Genomic DNA, 21,316 nt, shown 5'->3' with positions numbered 1-21,316 from the left:
CGATATCGAAATTATATTGTATCGACCGAAATTAAGGAATGTATCGTGATATAAATTTTGGCCATATCGTCCAGCACTAGCTGTAAATATGTTATACTGCTCTAACAAAGTGTATCTCGTTTTATCTTATAAATATCTTTGTAATTTTCTGACTTGCAGTACATCTCTACCCCTCACCTTTTATAATCAAATATTTAGTTTTTCAATACAATAATTTCAGTGACCGGAAGCAAAAAGCCTGTATTAAATGTATATGCTTGATGAAGAGTCTCGACTTACCCCTTCCTGTTTTTATGTTCTAGAAATGAGATAATATTACTTTTTTTATTCAGGTGTAGGACCATTTATGGGATAATTTATCTGCATACAATCACAGCTCCAGAAATGACATTAATCTGTTTTAATAAGGCAGTATGCCATAAATATCGTAAGAAATAATGTTGCCAATATTTTTGAATATCATGAACTATATTACCCTGAAATATGGAGCCATATCACCCACCCCTAATTATCACATTCAGGGTAGTACTTTCTTGCTGTTTTAAGCAAAAGAAAAATTCACACTGTTTTCATTTCCTATTATATATCTTCTAGAGACATTTTATATATGTTTATGTCCAGTATAATTTATTTTACTTTAATCCTGCATATATGGAGTGCATTATTACCCAGCAAAAAGCTACACATCGGCCCTTCGTGGGCTAAGTGCGGGCACTGTGGGCAGGGGCTAGCCCATTAAAATTCCAAACAGGCCCAACATGGGTTTTCTGTGGGCAGCCTGTTCATTGGCTCGCCCACTCAAATCCTATAAAAGGCCGCTGTGGGCTAGCCTAAACTGGTCCAGTGCATTAATGCCCCTGTAGGCCCAGTGTGGGAATTATTTGGACAGCCAACACTTTGATGCGCCCACACAAATCCCAGGCAGGCCCACTGTGGGTCAGCCCACATTTAGCCTGCACCATTTCACACCCTGAAGGGCCAGTGTGGGATATATGTGGGCAAAGCACAGTTTAGCATGCCCACACAAATCCCATGCAGAGCCAGTGTGGGTCAGCCCAAATTCAGCCTGCACCATTTCATACCCGGTATGGGTTATATGTCGGCAACCTGCACTTTGGCATGTGCACACAAATCTCATGCAGGGCCACTGTGGGTCAGCCCTAATTCAGCCTGCACCATTTACACACTGTAGGCATTGTGGGTTATATGTGGGCAGCACGCACACATATGTGAGCATGCCCACACAAATCCTATGCTAGGTTACTCTGGGTCAGCCCAAATTTACCATACAATATTTTACAATCTGAAAGTTTGTGTCATAACAAGTTCATATGAAGGGTATCTGAATATTTTTTATTGTTTTTGTCTGTGAGAGCTAGGTAGATTAGCTAGCTTAGTGGATAGGAGCAACACTGTGTGAAATGTAGTATCAGCTCTGAAAGATTTTCTAAACCAAAAGTGGAGAAAAATCAAGGTACCACAGCAGAGTTGTGCAGAGACCTTTGGAGGGGCACACACACACACACACATAGTAACATCTCATATTTTTCAAGACATATACTGTATAGCTATACATTTTTATTTATAAAAATATTTTTATTTAATATTTTGGATAGCTACGAATTTGCTCCATGGTGCTGATTCATAATCTCACCTTTATTATTGGTAGTGCTGATAATAAATAAATACAAATATTAAATTATAAATGTTTTTGTGCTTGACTATACACTTTGTGTAAGCCAGCAAGGTTATAAAAGTTACATATTTTTTTATTTTTGCATGTGATATTTAATTGTGAGGATCATGTAACCAACGAATCCACCCCCCTCCCCTCCCCCCTCCCTGCACGTGCCTTTACCACAGAGCAACGATCAAGCTTAAAGGCAACGTCAGTGAGTGACTTTGGTCTGTCAAAGTGACTGAAAGGTAAGTTATAATTTCTGTTCTACTATACGCTTTTCTATTTTTTGCTAAGATACGCTAATGTGGTGCTAATGCAGTTACCACTCTCAGGTTATTGTAGCATTATAAGGGTAGCTATGTTGAAGTTAGCATTGTGCTAAAAAAAGTTAGCATTGTCCTAAGTTAGAATGAGAATTTACCTCACATTTAAATAACACGAGGGGCTCCCAAGTTGGCAGCTTATCTCGGCTCTTGGAGAAAGACTGCTGTTAAGTAAGTTAACTTTATATCCAAGTATGTCAACAATAACCAGCTAAGGGAACAATGGCTTGCTAAGGGAAATATTAAGGGAAATGGAAAATGGAAAGATATCCACTTAAGCTAAGGGAAAGATATCCAGCTAAGCTAAGGGAAAGATAGCCAGTTAAGCTAAGGGAAAGATATCCAGTTAAGCTAAGGGAAAGATAGCCAGTTAAGCTAAGGGAAAGATAGCCAGTTAAGCTAAGGGAAAGATAGCCAGTTAAGCTAAGGGAAAGATAGCCAGTTAAGCTAAGGGAAAGATAGCCAGTTAAGCTAAGGGAAAGATAGCCAGTTAAGCTAAGGGAAAAATAACCAGTTAAGCTAAGGGAAAGATAGCCAGTTAAGCTAAGGGAAAAATAACCAGTTAAGCTAAGGGAAAGATATCCAGCTAAGCTAACGGAAATATAGCCAGTTAAGCTAAGGGAACGATAGCCAGTTAAGCTAATGGAAAGCTAGCCAGTTAAGCTAAGGGAAAGATAGCCAGTTAAGCTAATGGAAAGCTAGCCAGTTAAGCTAAGGGAAAGATATTCAGTTAAGCTAATGCAAAGATAGCCAGTTAAGCTAAGGGAAAGATATCATTTTAAAAAGTTTTGGTATTTTTGTGAACCTGATATCCTGATATCGGCCACCTCACATGTTTATAGAATGTAACTACCAGTCACACACAGTGACTGTAAAGGCTATTTATGTTTCACCATGAACAGCCTGAAGAAATTCAAATTCAAATAACTATCACTATATAAGAATCACTGTAATCAAATACAGTCTGCAAATTTCTCTAAAATTAAGCATTGTACATGAAAAGACACTAACAGATGTAGTATTTACCTGACTGCATTCTCATATCTCTATATTATCATTTTAAGAGGCCGTGAGAAGATCAATCATGCCACCACCAAAGGATGCAGAGATCGAGCAGGTTGCAAAGGTTTGGCTTTGGAATGCACGGGACCGTTCAGGTGGACGGAAGCATCGTCTCATGCAGTCTCTTCAAAAAAATAGTTAATTTATGATCTATGCTATATTAATGCATAAACAATGTTCATTTTTGATATTATGATGAACTATATCTGTTCTATTTATGTAAAGTACATCTATTTTCTCCTTCATTATTATTGCTGTGAGATAAAAACCTTAATGCAAAAACTAATGTTATATTCAATTAGAATTTTTTTTTTACTGGTTTGATTGGGATGACATTTTGGTTCCAAGTCTACAAGCAAGAGGAATAAAATTAATAATAGAGATCAGGGGTGGGTTTCCTGAAAGCTTCGTTACGCTAAGAACTTCGTTAACTCGTACTTAAGATTGATCGTTAATTAAAGAGTGTTTCCCAAACCCGTGCGTAACTAAAGTACTACGTAAACTCGCTCGCAGATTAACGAGTGACCTCACCCAGTCGATATTCTTAAGAGGTTCTTTAAGGGATCTCTACTTGCAGTTCAGCACCTTAAACACCAGGGACCGCCAATTTTGAGGGAGAAAAATTATAATTTCCCTGCTTGAAACAATTATATTATGTTACTATTAATTATAATCAATTATATTATATATATAATTATTATTATAATAATTAATATTATTATATTATATTATATTATATTATATTATATTACATTATATTACATTATATTAGATTAGATTATTTCCCGTGTCTGCGGGTGCTCCGGTTTCGTCCCACAGTCCAAAGTTCAGGCTAATTGGATGTCGGATAAAAACTCTATTATATGACAAACTAACCCACATGATACATAAGGCATTTACTAACACATAGGATCTATTGTATGGCGGACTAACCACGTGTTATTGACATATTAGCATATAACATATGAAATCTATTGTGTGACTGGTTTAGCTCATGCTTAAGGCATTTTGGTCACTGCATGATCCTAACTAACGGCCATCAATCATCGACTGGTGCACTCTGTATGAACTAAATTGCTACAGGGGAGGCTCTTAGACCAAAGCGGCCTTCTCTGTGTGTGGGGGGTGCCTCCCTAAACCTGCAGCTCTTCAAAGCGGGGAGTGACGCACACGCACACAGATAATGCAACAATGTTCAGTTCTGGCTGGACACAGTCAAGGCCAAGCACTAGTGGTCCGGTCAGACACGTGAAACGGATTACTAACACGTGAAATTATGCATACTGTGGGGGAAAATCAACATTTATTCCATGTATTCCTGATTTACTTCATGTATTCATAATCAATTACACTGATTATTCCTGTTAATCATTCAATCAGTATTATTACTCCCTGTAACAGAGTTACACTATATTCTTGTATTTTATCATTGAGTGTTATGTGAACTTGTATTCTCTGCTCCTGTGACAAGGCTCAGACTTGAGGGGCAAAAGGAAAGAAAGTCGAGGGTTGCCTGGAAACAAGCTTGTCATAGCAAATGGAGTTTTCTGATTTATGAATTATTCTCTCCTAAAAAGCTTATCATCTGTTATACGTGCGGTTTCTGTTCCTCTTTTTGAGAGAACAAGACGTCCAGTGTTTTTTCAGCATCTTTTCTCTGGTTTGGTCCATATATGGTAGTGATTGGTTCCAAAAACAAGTCATGGGGACATTACCTCATGTATGCACGGGACCGTATAAAAATGCCCGGTCGACACAGAAAAGGGGGCTCCGATTTTTCCTGACTACTTTCATCTACATTGCCTTGCTTGCTGTATTTTTCTTTTGCAACCTCAAAATAAAAGACTTCTCTTTTGGCATCCCGGGTCTTTTGTTTTGTCATTTGTCGATTTCCATGACAATACTAACATGAGATGATTTTAGCAACGCCTCATCAGCAGGTTTCACGTCATTTGGGGTATAAACATGGAGTCAGATCAGAGGGGGGTCAGAACTTATGCTGGGACGGCTGTTAAATGTCTTGTGTGCATGGTTCTCCTGAGCTCAGTAATAAATACTTGGTTTGCTTTCAACTTCACTCCACCTGTCTACGACTCTCTCTATCAAACGAACACGTAGGGGAGTTGTACCCCGGATGAGGGGTGGGTGTGGACCCATCTTTCATTTTCTTTTTTACAACAAAAGTATCTAACAATTATAAATTATTATTTTGCTAAAAAATAATAATTTATAAATGTTTAATACTTTTTAGAATAAAAATGTATACTGTTGTTTATACATTCCAGACTCTGTTGAGTGACTGAGATTCAGAGCAGATTCTGAAGTGAGTTTTTTCTCTATAGAGATTCTCTGATTGCTGCTTGCTCCTGTACAACTCCAACAAATAGCACTTACTAATTACTATGGAAAGATCAGTGTCATCGTTAGAGCCCCAGTTGTGACATTGATTCCAGTAGACACTTTTTAAAAAATCTAAATTTCATTTAAAATATTATGGTTACATTTTCTTTGCATTTACCTTCTTGATGTTCTGCAGATTCTTGAAAAGGAGATCGTACTGCAGCAGATCTTGTTTGTTGCTCACCTTGTCTAAAGTCTTACTATTTATGTATTCTGAAAGCTTTCCATAAATTGAGGTCATTCACACCTACTCCCTGTAAAATCACTCTCTGACATCACAATGGACCATCCTGAATTCTGTAGAGAAGGGTACTTTTGAAACTTCATATGCAAATATCAGTTTTAAATGAATTAATTGAGTTTGTTTGTTGATAGAATGGTAAAAACAAGTTTACCATCAACAATGAGGACCAAGTCCATCTGGTACAACATTTATTACACAGTGTTAAAAAGGTTTTATCAATTTGGTGTACATTTTTGAACAGTGTTAACTTGCATGGTAAATTTTGTCAGTATAAAAATTGTTTGAATATCCATGGTGACCATCACAAAGTGAAGCATTGATTTTTTAATACAAGGAGTAAGTGCTTCTCTTTGGGGTAGTTAAAATGGTACTGTTGTTCAATTAAGTGAAAGCTCATCTTATTCGGTTCATTTTCAGTAATTAAAGTTTATTATTCAGTTTTAAATAAAATATGAACTACATGAATTCATTATATTATATACCAATAGTACTATGATATTAAGAATTATTTGTTAACATAGGGTTTCTTGGTGTAAAGCACTCTTACATATTGAAAGAATCCTGAAGATTTCTTAGTTCTAATGGCTCTAAAGTTCTAAAGTCTAAAGTGCTCCTTTTTCTCAGACACATTCTCCTCTATGTCTCTGTCATGGTGAAAGAGATGTGAGAAATCCTCACTGAGAGAAAACCTTTTCTTAGACGGCATTTTCAGTAGAGAGAGAGAGAGCAGAAAGAGAGAGAGACAGAACACATAGAGAACTGGTTTAGAAGCTGCTGTGAAACATTTCTCTGCATAACCACTATGTTGTGTGAACTATCAATATGTTTGTAGAAACAATATATTCCTCCACAGAATGAGAAATATCAAGTTCTCGTGAGAATAATGTTTTCCCCGCCCCCCTGTCCTGTGAACTGTCAGTGGTTCTTGCACTAATACAGTTATAATTATGTTATTTTAGGGATCTTAAGTTGTTGAATTATAAAATTACATGTCATATTGGCCTTTACATTATTCAACACAAACGTGTAAAATTCTGATATTTTTTATATGTTTTACAAAGCTAAAACAGCCTGGGGTCAAATTGACCCCAAACAAAACTGATGTATACAAAATGTGTACAGGACTCAAAAAATCCCTTCTCTTTGGGGTGGTCAAAATTATACTATTGATCAATTGAAAGCTCACCTTATTCGGTTCATTTTCAGTAATCAGTATTTATTATTTAATTTTAAATTAAATATGGACTACATGATTTTGTTATATTATATACCAAACATAACTAATCAAATTAATTAATTAATTGATAATTTGTTTTTTTACTTGTAATTTCTTGGTGTAAAGAACTCTTACATATTAAAAAATCCTGAAGATTTCTTATTTCTAATGGATCTTTGTATCGAAGAAATTGTTAAAAAGAAATGTCACAATTGTTAACAATTGTAAAAATAGAGCTGATCTTTGAGTAAATTTTTGTAAGTGTTATTTGTTGGGGTAGTTTTAAGTGACTCAAGCAACCAGAGGTGTTTGTCTCATATTTCTACACCAAACCAGATACCAGATATAATCTGGCCAAAGTATTCTCCAACACCAGTAACTTCTTCCTTTAATATGTACAAAAAATAGTGTAAAAATCGGCTAATATTTTGTAGCAGAATGAGAATTCTTGCTGAACTCATTTTGGAAAAGTCAAAAATGATTTTATCATCCTATTAACAAATAAACTATTGAACAAATCCTTTTTATTTTATAACTGTTAGTTTTAAACTGATATTTGAATATGAAGTTTAAAATGCTTTTACAAGTGTGAAGTACCCTTCTATACAGAAATCAGGATGGTCCATTGTGATGTCAGAGAGTGATTTTACAGGGAGGAGCTGTGAATGACCTCAGTTTATGGAAAGCTTTCAGAATAAATAAATAGACACTCTTGGGGAAATGAGCAACAGTTCCTAATATAAAAGTCCACTTGAAAATATTACATTTGTTTCCAGAGGGATTATCGAGGAGATGTTCAGGTAAAACAGGTAAGAAGTGGAATTGCATAAGAATAAGTGGATTTTTAAACATTTGTCCACAATATCTAAAATAAAATGTTAAATGACTTTAAACAAGACATTTACATATTACTAAATAACCAATGTTTAAAAATGTAGTAGATCCTGTTATTAATTAGGATCTGAGCCATTAGTTTAAGGAATTTTAATGGTAAATAATGTATAACCTTTTTAACACTGTGTATGTAATAAATGCTAAAGAGCTTTCACTTAATTGATCAACAGTACCATTTAGACTACCCCAAAGAGAAGCACTTACTCCTTGTATTAAATACTCAGTGCTTCACTTTGTGATGGTCACCATAGATATTCAAACAATTTTGTACTGACAAAATTTACCATGCAAGTTAACACTATTCAAAAATTTACACTAAATTGATAAAATCTTTTTAACACTGTATGTAATAAATGCTAAAGTTATACCAGATGGACTTGGTCCTCACTGTTGATGGTAAACTTCAAGTGATGCCCCAACTTGTTTGCACTTACATTTCAATTTAGGTAAGATGGCTACAGTTAGAGTGACACTCAGAGATAGAAGAGATAGAAATGTGCACCAGTTTATCAGAAAAATGTATTTCGTTGTTAGAGTCACTTCAAACTACCCCAACAAACAGTGTTGGGAAGTAACGGATTACATGTAACGGCGTTACGTAATCAGATTACAAATTATAAGTAACTGTAATCCGTTACAGTTACTGCTTCAGTAAGTGGTAATCAGATTACAGTTACTCTGCTAAAATAAAAGGGTTACATTGCGGTACTTTCCTATTTTTGCTCTTCCAACACTGACAAAACGCAAATAACATTTTGCGGTGAAATCGCTCTGATATGACAGGGAACTGTCTGCCCCTCGTCCCATCTCGCTGCACACACACACAGGGAGGAGGGGCAGCGGCTCACAGCGGCTCCGCACACACAACGAGACGAAATTAACTGACATTTTGGTCAACGAATAAAAACGAGACGAAAATGTTTGGCAGGGACGAAATCCAATCAGAACTGATTTAGGTCTGTGAAAGGTAGGGTCCAGTTAGGAAGAGATCCAATCACTGCTACTTTAGCGAAGGTGGAGTACCCGCCTCTCCTGCAGCAGCGCCGCGCGGAATTAAACTGTCGATACAGAGCTCGACTGGAAGTTAACTCTACAGTGTTCAGCAGGGAGAGAGGGAGAGAGAGAGAGAGAGAGAGGGGCGATATATTTCTCTTTTGACGTCGCGAAAAACAAGATAACGTGTAAACCGCGTGGAGCGACTCCATTACCGGTAAAAACACCACTAATCTTTCAGCTTCTGCAGACCAGAGTCACACAGATCTCCATGCAGAGATCCGCGTTTTAATACTGATGTTATTTCATGAGCTGATGTGTTTAACTCGGCAGTGCACTAAAACACAGAACTGATACAGAACCCTAACTCATTAAGATCAGATCATCTGTTTAGTCTCACAGTGGGAAATATATAGCTAGTGTTAAAGCAGCAGCAGGTCAGAAAGGAACTCAATAATATAACCAAAATAAAACAATAAAATAAGTCAATCTATGAACCCAAAAGTCTGTGTAAAGTTCCTTACAGCACTTTCTCATAGGTTTCTCACTTTAACTCATGAAGTCTCTCTGTACATCCTGAGAGCATCTCTACAGGACAGTGTGTGAAGGTGTGTTTTCATCTCATTTATAGACTGTAGCTCCAGTAGATGTGCTGGGTTACTGCTGGAGATAAAACTAGATCATTTAAAAGCTGTTTTTGCATCTACAGCTCTGTTCAAACTATAATTTAACTATTCAGATGTTTTATGACCTGATTTCTAGAGCAAAATTTTAAATGTAAAATATGTATAGTCACACACCTACAATAATAATAGTAATAATAATAATAATATACATTAAATCATATATAAATATATATTCACTTTCAAACATTAACAATATTACTCAAGTGGTTATTAAACGTTTCATTTCGTATAAGTGTATAGTTAATAATTCAAGGGAACTGATGAAAAAGCATTTACATTTACACCCTTTACATTTTAGTCGACTAAATTTACTGTAATTTTAGTCGACTATATTCTTATGACATTAAGTCGACTAAAACTAAAAACATTTCAGATGACTAAATTGTGACTAAAACTAAATACTATTTTTGTCTAGACTATGACTAAGACTAAATCACAATTTGTTGTCAAAATTACACTGGAGGCAAACCTGCAAATAGATAGGTTACGGTTGTTGTTACATTGTTTGGTTTTAAATGGTTTTATCATCAATTTATAGAAGTGTTTCATAAAATTGTTTGATGAAATGGTTTCATAAGTATTTTTATAGAGTGATTGAAAAGGCTGTTTTATTTGTTTATCTATTTGTTACATTCATTCAGGCTTAAAAAAATGACAATATTTAAAGTAATCCAAAGTAATCAGATTACGTTACTCACTTGAAGTAATGTAACTGATTACGTTACAAATTACATTTTGAGTGATGTAATCAGTAATCTGTAAGGGATTACATTTTAAAAGTAACCTTCCCAACACTGCCAACAAATAGCACTTACTAATCACTATGAAAAGGTCAGTGCTGTTGTTAGAGCACCAATTGTAACATTGATTCCAGTAGATACTTTTTTTAAAATCTAAATTTCATTTAAATATTATTTTACATTTTCTTTGTATTTACCTTCTTGATGTCCTGCAGGTTCTTGAAAAGGAGATCGTACTGCAGCAGATCTTGTTTGTTGCTCACCTTGTCGAAAGTCTTACTATTTATGTATTCTGAAAGCTTTTCATAAATTGAGGTCATTCACAGCTCCTCCCTGTAAAATCACTCTCTGACATCACAATGGACCATCCTGATTTCTGTATAGAAGGGTACTTCACACTTGTAAAAGCATCTGAAACTTCATATGCAAATATCAGTTTTAAATGAATTAATTGAGTTTATTTGTTGATAGAATGGTAAAAAAAGGTTTACCATCAACAGTGAGGACAAGGCCATCTGGTACAACTTTAGCATTTATTACATAAAATGTTAAAAAGGTTGTACCAATTTGGTGTACATTTTTGGTGTTAACTTACATGGTAAATTTTGTCAGTATAAAAATTGTTTGAATATCTAAGGTGACCATCACAAAGTGAAGCATTGATTATTTAATACAAGAAGTGCTTCTCTTTGGGTAGTTAAAATTGTAGTATTGATCATTTAAGTGAAAGCTCATCTTATTCGGTTCATTTTCAGTAATTAAAGTTTATTATTCAATTTTAAATTAAATATGAAGTACATGATTTCATTATATTATATACCAACAGAACTATGATATAAAGAATCTTTTGTTAACATAGGGTTTCTTGGTGTAAAGCACTCTTACATATTGAAAGAATCCTGAAGATTTCTTAGTTCTAATGGGTCTAAAGTCCTCAGACACATTCTCCTGTATGTCTCTGTTATGGTGAAAGAGATGTGAGAAAACCTTTTCTTAGACAGCATTTTCAGTAGAGAGAGAGAGAGCAGAAAGAGAGAGAGACAGAACACATAGAGAACTGGTTTAGAAGCTGCTGTGAAACCTTTTTATATCTCTGCATAACCACTATGTTGTGTGAACTATCAATATGTTTGTAGAAACAATATATTCCTCCACAGAATGAGAAATATCAAGTTCTCGTGAGAATTATGTTTTCCCCACCCCCCTGTCCTGTGAACTGTCAGTGGTTTTTGCACTAATACAGTTATAATTATGTTATTTTAGGGATCTTAAGTTGCTGAAGATTATAAAATTACATGTCATATTGGCCTTTACATTATTCAATACAAACGTGTAAAATTCTGATATTTTTTTATATGTTTTACAAAGCTAAAACAGCCTGGGGTCAAATTGACCCCAAACAACACGGATGTATACAAAATGTGTACAGGACTCAAAAAATCCCTTCTCTTTGGGGTAGTCAAAATTATACTATTGATCAATTGAAAGCTCACCTTATTCGGTTCATTTTCAGTAATCAGAATTTATTATTTAATTTTAAATTAAATATGGACTACATGATTTTATAATATTATATACCAAACATAACTAATCAAATTAATTAATTAATTGATAATTTGTTTTTTTACTTGTAATTTCTTGGTGTAAAGCACTCTTGCATATTAAAAAAATCCTGAAGATTTCTTAGTTCTAATGGATCTTTGTATCGAAGAAATTGTTAAAAAGAAATGTCACAATTGTTAACAATTGTAAAAATAGAGCTGATCTTTGAGTAAAATTTGGTAAGTGTTATTTGTTGGGGTAGTTTTAAGTGACTCAAGCAACCAGGGGTGTTTGTCTCATATTTCTACACCAAACCAGATACCAGATATAATCTGGCCAAAGTATTCTCCAACACCAGTAACTTCTTCCTTTAATATGTACAAAAAATAGTGTAAAAATTGGCTAATATTTTGTAGCAGAATGAGAATTCTTGCTGAACTCATTTTGGAAAAGTCAAAAATGTTTTTATCATCCTATTAACAAATAAACTATTGAACAAATCCTTTTTATTTTATAACTGTTAGTTTTAAACTGATATCTGCATATGAAGTTTCAAATGCTTTTACAAGTGTGAAGTACCCTTCTATACAGAAATCAGGATGGTCCATTGTGATGTCAGAGAGTGATTTTACAGGGAGGAGCTGTGAATGACCTCAATTTATGGAAAGCTTTCAGAATAAATAAATAGACACTCTTGGGGAAATGAGCAACAGTTCCTAATATAAAAGTCCGCTTGAAAATATTACATTTGTTTCCAGAGGGATTATCGAGGAGATGTTCAGGTAAAACAGGTAAGAAGTGGAATTGCATAAGAATAAGTGGATTTTTAAACATTTGTCCACAATATCTAAAATAAAATGTTAAATGACTTTAAACAAGACATTCACATATTACTAAATTACCAATGTTTAAAAATGTAGTAGATTCTGTTAGATAATTATGATCTGAGCCATTAGTTTAAGGAATTTTAATGGTAAATAATGTATAACCTTTTTAACACTGTGTATGTAATAAATGCTAAAGAGCTTTCACTTAATTGATCAACAGTACCATTTAGACTACCCCAAAGAGAAGCACTTACTCCTTGTATTAAATAATCAGTGCTTCACTTTGTGATGGTCACCATAGATATTCAAACAATTTTGTACTGACAAAATTACAAGTTAACACTGTTCACAAATTTACACTAAATTGATAAAATCTTTTTAACACTATGTAATAAATGCTAAAGTTATACCAGATGGACTTGATCCTTACTGTTGATGGTAAACTTCAAGTGATGCCCCAACTTGTTTGCACTTACATTTCAATTTAGGTAAGATGGCTACAGTTAGAGTGACACTCAGAGATAGAAAAGATAGAAATGTGCACCAGTTTATCAGAAAAATGTATTTCGTTGTTAGAGTCACTTCAAACTACCCCAACAAATAGCACTTACTAATCACTATGAAAAGGTCAGTGCTGTTGTTAGAGCACCAATTGTAACATTGATTCCAGTAGACACTTTTTTTTAAAATCTAAATTTCATTTAAATATTATTTTACATTTTCTTTGTATTTACCTTCTTGATGTCCTGCAGGTTCTTGAAAAGGAGATCTTACTGCAGCAGATCTTGTTTGTTGCTCACCTTGTCTAAAGTCTTACTATTTATGTATTCTGAAAGATTTTCATAAATTGAGGTCATTCACAGCTCCTCCCTGTAAAATCACTCTCTGACATCACAATGGACCATCCTGATTTCTGTATAGAAGGGTACTTCACACTTGTAAAAGCATCTGAAACTTCATATGCAAATATCAGTTTTAAATGAATTAATTGAGTTTATTTGTTGATAGAATGGTAAAAAAAGGTTTACCATCAACAGTGAGGACAAGGCCATCTGGTACAACTTTAGCATTTATTACATAAAATGTTAAAAAGGTTGTACCAATTTGGTGTACATTTTTGGTGTTAACTTACATGGTAAATTTTGTCAGTATAAAAATTGTTTGAATATCTAAGGTGACCATCACAAAGTGAAGCATTGATTATTTAATACAAGAAGTGCTTCTCTTTGGGTAGTTAAAATTGTAGTATTGATCATTTAAGTGAAAGCTCATCTGATTCGGTTCATTTTCAGTAATTAAAGTTTATTATTCAATTTTAAATTAAATATGAAGTACATGATTTCATTATATTATATACCAACAGAACTATGATATAAAGAATCTTTTGTTAACATAGGGTTTCTTGGTGTAAAGCACTCTTACATATTGAAAGAATCCTGAAGATTTCTTAGTTCTAATGGGTCTAAAGTCCTCAGACACATTCTCATGTATGTCTCTGTTATGGTGAAAGAGATGTGAGAAAACCTTTTCTTAGACGGCATTTTCAGTAGAGAGAGAGAGAGCAGAAAGAGAGAGAGACAGAACACATAGAGAACTGGTTTAGAAGCTGCTGTGAAACCTTTTTATATCTCTGCATTTCCACTATGTTGTGTGAACTATCAATATGTTTGTAGAAACAATATATTCCTCCACAGAATGAGAAATATCAAGTTCTCGTGAGAATTATGTTTTCCCCGCCCCCCTGTCCTGTGAACTGTCAGGGGTTCTTGCACTAATACAGTTATAATTATGTTATTTTAGGGATCTTAAGTTGTTGAAGATTATAAAATTACATGTCATATTGGCCTTTATATTATTCAACACAAACGTGTAAAATTCTGATATTTTTTTATATGTTTTACAAAGCTAAAACAGCCTGGGGTCAAATTGACCCCAAACAACACGGATGTATACAAAATGTGTACAGGACTCAAAAAATCCCTTCTCTTTGGGGTAGTCAATATGTTACTATTGATCAATTGAAAGCTCACCTTATTCGGTTCATTTTCAGTAATCAGAATTTATTATTTAATTTTAAATTAAATATGAACTACATGATTTCATTATATTATATACCAAACATAACTAATCAAATTAATTAATTAATTGATAATTTGTTTTTTTTACTTGTAATTTCTTGGTGTAAAGCACTCTTGCATATTAAAAAAATCCTGAAGATTTCTTATTTCTAATGGATCTTTGTATCGAAGAAATTGTTAAAAAGAAATATCACAATTGTTAACAATTGTAAAAATAGAGCTGAACTTTGAGTAAAATTTGGTAAGTGTTATTTGTTGGGGTAGTTTTAAGTGACTCAAGCAACCAGGGGTGTTTGTCTCATATTTCTACACCAAACCAGATACCAGATATAATCTGGCCAAAGTATTCTCCAACACCAGTAACTTCTTCCTTTAATATGTACAAAAAATAGTGTAAAAATCGGCTAATATTTTGTAGCAGAATGAGAATTCTTGCTGAACTCATTTTGGAAAGTCAAAAATGATTTTATCATCCTATTAACAAATAAACTATTGAACAAATCCTTTTTATTTTATAACTGTTAGTTTTAAACTGATATTTGAATATGAAGTTTAAAATGCTTTTACAAGTGTGAAGTACCTTTCTATATAGAAATCAGGATGGTCCATTGTGATGTCAGAGAGTGATTTTACAGGGAGGAGCTGTGAATGACCTCAATTTATGGAAAGCTTTCAGAATACATAAATAGTAAGACTTTAGACAAGGTGAGCAACAAACAAGATCTGCTGCAGTACAATCTCCTTTTCAAAAATCTGCAGGACATCAAGGTAAATTCAAAGAAATTGTAACCATAATATTTTTAATTTAATTTAGATTAAAAAAAGTTCCTACTGGAATCAATGTTACAATATGTACTCTAACAACGGCACTGATCTTTCCATAGTAATTAGTAAGTGCTATTTGTTGGAGAACAGGAGCAATCAGAGAATCTCTATAGAGGAAAAAACTCTCTTCAGAATCTGCTCTGAATCTCAGCCACTCAACTGAGTCTGGAATGTATAAAAACATACACATTTTTATTCTAAAAAGTATTAAACATTTATTACTTATTATTTTTAGCAAAATAATAATTCATAATTGTAAGATACTTTATAGAATAAAATTTAACTTATTTCCTAAAAACAGAACAACTACAACTATTTAATCACAGCAGAAATAATTATTAAAGCTTTTAAACTGCAGTTTTAATCCTATTAAACATGTTCTGTGTGTAACTCCAGCATCAGTAGCAGAAATGCTAGTAATAAAAAACATTAGTTGTAGAAAATAGAAATATAGGGTATGTTTTCTTTCCTATTTTAGTGAAATACTTTGTTCTACTTTAAAATTAAAGGAAAACTCAGAGAAGTAGTTATACAGTGTTTTAAATGAGAGTTTTAGCTGTTTAGCTCCATTCAGCTCCATGCATTGAGGACTCCCTCGCGGGCTCCCTCTAGCGGTGATGGGGTATAATGTGATATAGCGGGGGAGGGGGCGGGGCTCTACATAACCCGGATGACGCTGAGCTTCCGGGGTCTGTAGCTGGAGCGGAGGAAGAGCAGAATCAGCTGAACTACAGAAGGTATGGAGAAGTTTCTCTCTCTCTCTCTCTCTCTCTCTCTCTCTCTCTCTCTCTCTCTCTCTCTCTCTCTCTCTCTCTTTATTTCAAAGGCAAGTGAGCACTGGATGTTAATCTACACAGATTTCTCTCCTGAAAACTGTTTATTTGGGTGTTTAAAGCGCTTCTGTTTATTTACAATAAACTTAGATTTACAGGTTTTTTTCAGCACTGAGGCAGGAGCATTAGCATTAGCAACATTAGCTTGTAAAATGACCCAGTGTTGTTACCAATACCACACCTAACAACTAAAGTTAACTATAAAGGAAAGGATTAACCATTACAGACAGCTTGTACATTATCCTACCATTTAGACTATATATCAACAACTTATCACAAATGTTATGTGTTTAAGGCTTCTAGTGGTATATTATTGTTTGAAATCGCCTGCTAGCTTAGCTTATTTATCTAGATAGCATTGGTTAGGTTAGCTAAAGTGGGCTAAAACCTTCACTTACCTTCAAAATAAATGTACCCTTCTATCCAGTTGCTGTATTTAAAAAAAACTTATTTTATATTTTTCTCCATCGTTCGTGGTACGTAAAATCACACAGCTTTTTATGCAGAGATTTAAAAAAAGTGTTAGCAATAGTAAAATGTTTTATGATGTGATTTATTTTGTGAGAATAATGTTTAAGTGTTCTTCTACAGTGGGAGCTGACATGTTTCCTTAGCGCGACTGGCAGAGAGAAAAACTGTTTAATAGGCAGAACTGGCCCATAATAGGGGACCAAAGTAGCTGGTGTTAACTAGCTAGCTAATGTTGCCAGCGTTTCTTTTTTAACCAGTAGCTAACATTATCTAGCTATCTAATGTTCCCAGTGTTTTTTTTAACCAAGTAGCTAATGTTCTCTAGCTAGCCAATGTTCACAGTGCTTTTTTTAACGAAGTATCTAATGTTACCTTGCTGGCTAATGTTGCCAATGTTTTTGTCCTGTCACCTAGTGTGGACTTTTTAAGAGGGATCTTGCAACACAGTAGCGATAGCAGCGAGTGTGGTGGCTGAGCTGTGAGAGCAGCTCTTAACAGAAGAGGAAAATACAGGCAGTTGCGTAGAAGATGCTTCTGCTACTTTTAAGTTATATGTCTGGCTGCATTTTGGCTCCAGTGGAAACAATAAACGATAACAGAGTGACCAACAAGACACAAACCATATATAAATACTGTAAGTTAATCCTACATGTGACTGTTTCATAGGCAGTTGTACTAATCTCTTAGCTCTGTACTGTATTTAAAAAATGTTCTGTCTCTGTTTGCACTTCAAGCATAGTCTTAATATGACTATTTATGGTTATGCATAGTTAAATTACAAGAGATTTAGGAGAAAATAACACAAACCATAGACTTAATATGACTGATTGTGGTTTGCACGTATTGTTTGCACTTTATAAGACCTAAAAAATATATTTTTATGTTATTCTTATTTTTATTTCTTATAAAATCAATGTAAGAGAAACCAGCCTGTTAAGTTTGCGTTATATGATTTTGTCAAATAAAACAAAAACTAGTTTTCAAGCCATTTTTCATTTTTGAAGTTTTCATTAAAGTTTTATTTTTAAATCTCTTTATTTTTAAAATTCTTTGTGAAAGAGAACGTTAGCCAATCTTATCCTGAGCTCTCTGCCTCGTCATCGACCCACTCAATCTGTAAAACCCAAGGATTTATGTCTTTCGGTCCCTCGTCTGGAAAAAAGTAATATTATCTAAATATGGAAAAAGTTAAGAGTCAGGACAAGAATTCACTCTCTCTGAAGCAAATTCATTCCAAACTGCTGAAATACACTGAGCTCATATAGTAATTTTATTTTATTCACTAAACGTTTTGTTACATTTCCAGGACAACTAAGAGGAATTGATAATATTTAAGGTGGAAGTGCTAGAATGATTTACTGCTTTAGTAACATTTAGTTAGAGTTGATGAAATTTGGAGCTGCTGCTCTGAATCTGCTGGTGTAGAGCTTCTGCTGCTCTTTGGTTCTGCAGATGAAGTTGGGCTTCGACCAGATGCTATGATACGCCACCATTTACTAAATTGATTTAGTAAACAAATCAGTTAAGCCATTGATGTGGAGCTGCAGTCTTTCTGGGTAAAAAGCACAATTACAATTACATTTCTCAGCAAATTTTCACTTGTGATCTACATAAAAAGGACTTTAGGAGTGCATATCACTGTTAGTCTGAAGCTAATGTGTTGGAAAATAATGTTATCTGGAGTTGTAAAAAAGGAATGTTTTATAAATTAGTGTGAAGGAAAAAGTTTGGACATCATTGGTTACGTGATCAATGTAGAATGATTTTGGCACAAGCCTCGAAGCTTCAGATTAAAGGGTGACATTTTTTTTTCTTCTTTCTTTACGTTCTCAGGATCTAGTGAGACCAGAAAAGAATCAAGACTGTTTGTCTAAACAGTGGGCAGTCTTTATAAAGGCAGTAAACAGGCTTCAGCCTGATTATTGCAAGTGGTAAAATGTGGGCTACCTCTAGTGGCTGGAGGACAACCAGCACCCCTTTTACACTAAGGACTTAGAAGTGGGAAAAATACTGAAACATTTGTGGTAATATGAAGATGTCTCAGATGTCAATATAGGCACCTCAGGCAGTTCTCTTCAGTTAATTGACCTGCTTTTATTGTAATATACAACTGCATTTTTCTTTGTGTTTTCCAGAAATGAAATTATTCTCCTGAACTTCTTCACCAACAACCAGGATATTTAACTAAGAGCAATGTTAAACTGCTAAAAGAGTTGAAGAACAAGCCGTCCTGAAGAGCCTCCAGAACACGCAGACATTGTTTGATACATTTAACAGACAAATGAAGCCAAGTCCCGACATGGAGAAACATCAGCACTCTGTCAAGAGTTTTACTAAACAGAGTAATCTCAAAAAACACCAGCGCATTCACACAGGAGAGAAACTGTATCACTGCTCAGACTGTGGGAAGAGTTTTACTAAACAGAGTAATCTCAAAAACCACCAGCGCATTCACACAGGAGAGAAACCATATTGCTGCTCAGACTGTGGGAAGAGATTTACTGCAAAGAGTAATCTCAAAATTCACCAGCGCATTCACACAGGAGAGAAACCGTATCACTGCTCAGACTGTGGAAAGAGTTTTAATAAACAGAATGCTGTCAAACTGCATCAGCGCATTCACACAGGAGAGAAACCATATCACTGCTCAGACTGTGGGAAGAGTTTTAATCATCAGAGTAGTCTCAAAATACATCAGCGCATTCACACAGGAGAGAAACCGTATCACTGCTCAGACTGTGGGAAGAGTTTTACTTTACAGAGTACTCTCAATAATCACCAGCGCATTCACACAGGAGAGAAACCGTATTACTGCTCAGACTGTGGGAAGAGTTTTACTGAACAGAGTGCTCTCCAAAAACACCAGCGCATTCACACAGGAGAGAAACCGAATTACTGCACAGACTGTGGGAAGAGTTTTACTCTACAGAGTACTCTCCAAATACACCAGCGCATTCACACTGGAGAGAAACCGTATTACTGCTCAGACTGTGGGAAGAGTTTTACTCAACAGAGTACTCTCCAAATACACCAGCGCATTCACACAGGAGAGAAACCGTATCACTGCTCAGACTGTTGGAAGAGTTTTGCTCAACAGAGTAATCTTCGAAAACACCAGTGCATTCACACAGGAGAGAAAACTCCATCTCAAATCAGTTAGAAGGCAATTAAAAGTGCAAATCGTAAGTCTTTCAGACAGAACACCTTATCCTACACAAATGTATTACTTGTGTCACTTGGGACACGTTCCACCAGAAAAAAAACATGAACTGAATTTAATAATGGATTTTACAGGTTCAGCAAAATGAATCTCATCCAGCGATCATGTTTACTGAATTCCATGTTATGTTTTCTTATATGTTCGATATTCCAGGATATTCTTTGTGAGACAGAGCTGAGTTTTTAGGGTGGTTACGGTAGGAGTTCAGTTCTGAAGAATGGAAAAAACTTAGTCTTTAAAATTTAGATGTCATAGTGAGTAGGATTCCTAGCTGGCAACTAAATGTTTTGGACCAAACCTTCAGAGCTTATGATTTTAATGATTTTAACCCCCTTTCTAGTATATGCAGATTTGATTATTTCTATTAATTTCTAGTATCTCTTTTTTCACTCTGTGGAAGCCGTCCTCAGTTCCCCAAGCTTAGCATAGCTTAGCTTAATACTATTAACCACTAGGCCCATCTGCATGAAAGAAGAAGTGAAAACACCACCTGAGGAACTCCAGAGTGTGCTCCCAAAAGTGAGACCCAGAGCCACAGAGAGACGACACTGTGCTGGGTACTGCCATCTGGACCAGAGGAGCATCCAGACTCTGCAGAGAGGCCAACAAAATCCTTTCCAGAGGTTAAATAAAACGCTCCAGCTGTAGTTCTCAAACTGAAATCAACCCACTCCAGGCTTGTGTAGTGCAGTAAGGTTGTGGGCTCATTCATTCCCTTTGCTGGTGTTCTCATTTGTCTATGGTTCAGTCGTTCTGATTAAAAATCTGTTACCATAGAGGGATATTTGGTTGTTGTATTACTCAAGTTTTATGCTCTCTTATCTTTTTCTTATTGAATATTATATGTTGTTTAAGGTTTTTAATCTCCAAAATTTACTAAGAATATCCAAATCTTGTAGTTTCTTAATTGTTTTTATCCACTACAAACTATTATCTTTGTATTGCTTCACCTCTATATTTACTCATCTGTGTGTTTTAATAAACGGCTTTTAGATTGCAGATCTGCAATCTCATTGTGTTTTCTCAACATATGTTTGACATGAAACCTATAGGCCTGAGATTGTCTCATGTTATTATTTGTTAAATACTCAAAGGCGCCCAACAGAGAAATCCAATGTAAAATGGATTTGTGTTGAAGTGTAACATAATAGTCAATTTAAGATTGAAATTCGGAAAATATGTTTTTTTGTTATTGGTTCAGGCTTAAAAGGGTTAAATATACAATAACTTCCAAAGGTAGAGTAACATGTTTTTAACTTGATTTCATGTTTATAAGGTTTT

General features: G+C 34.7%; 5 protein-coding genes across 10 annotated transcripts in view; 4 read left to right on the top strand and 1 right to left on the bottom strand.

The window, feature by feature from the left end:
- Window positions 1-21,034, top strand: part of LOC125801425 (zinc finger protein 239-like) — a 140,676-nt gene extending 119,642 nt beyond the window's left edge. For 2 of the 4 annotated variants that reach the window (XM_049478155.1, XM_049478156.1), the window contains exon 2: window positions 18,951-21,034. In XM_049478155.1, the coding sequence (XP_049334112.1) occupies window positions 19,097-19,975 (879 nt within the window). In that variant the 5' untranslated portion in view covers window positions 18,951-19,096 and the 3' untranslated portion in view covers window positions 19,976-21,034. Of the gene's footprint in view, window positions 1-16,863; window positions 17,450-17,734; window positions 18,372-18,648; window positions 18,840-18,950 lie in introns of those variants that run through there. The other 2 variants (XM_049478154.1, XM_049478157.1) reach the window with 2 other exon arrangements.
- LOC125801482 (zinc finger protein 239-like) overlaps window positions 1-21,316 on the bottom strand; it is a 297,730-nt gene that overhangs the window by 73,960 nt on the left and 202,454 nt on the right. The gene's annotated exons all lie outside the window — the stretch shown is intronic.
- Window positions 1-21,316, top strand: part of LOC111197414 (zinc finger protein 239-like) — a 191,982-nt gene that overhangs the window by 119,653 nt on the left and 51,013 nt on the right. The gene's annotated exons all lie outside the window — the stretch shown is intronic.
- Window positions 1-21,316, top strand: part of LOC111188866 (zinc finger protein 585A-like) — a 191,980-nt gene that overhangs the window by 119,651 nt on the left and 51,013 nt on the right. The window lies entirely within an intron of this gene.
- Window positions 16,175-21,316, top strand: part of LOC125801311 (zinc finger protein 239-like) — a 42,546-nt gene continuing 37,404 nt past the window's right edge. Inside the window, exon 1 of the mRNA XM_049477829.1 lies at window positions 16,175-16,248. The gene's annotated coding sequence lies outside the window, so the exon portion shown is untranslated. The remainder of the gene's footprint in view (window positions 16,249-21,316) is intronic.

The sequence above is a fragment of the Astyanax mexicanus genome, chromosome 4 (assembly GCF_023375975.1).
Source record: "Astyanax mexicanus isolate ESR-SI-001 chromosome 4, AstMex3_surface, whole genome shotgun sequence".
NCBI lineage: Eukaryota > Metazoa > Chordata > Actinopteri > Characiformes > Acestrorhamphidae > Astyanax > Astyanax mexicanus.
Note: the sequence above shows the minus strand (reverse complement) of the source record. Positions and strands in the feature narration are given on the sequence as shown.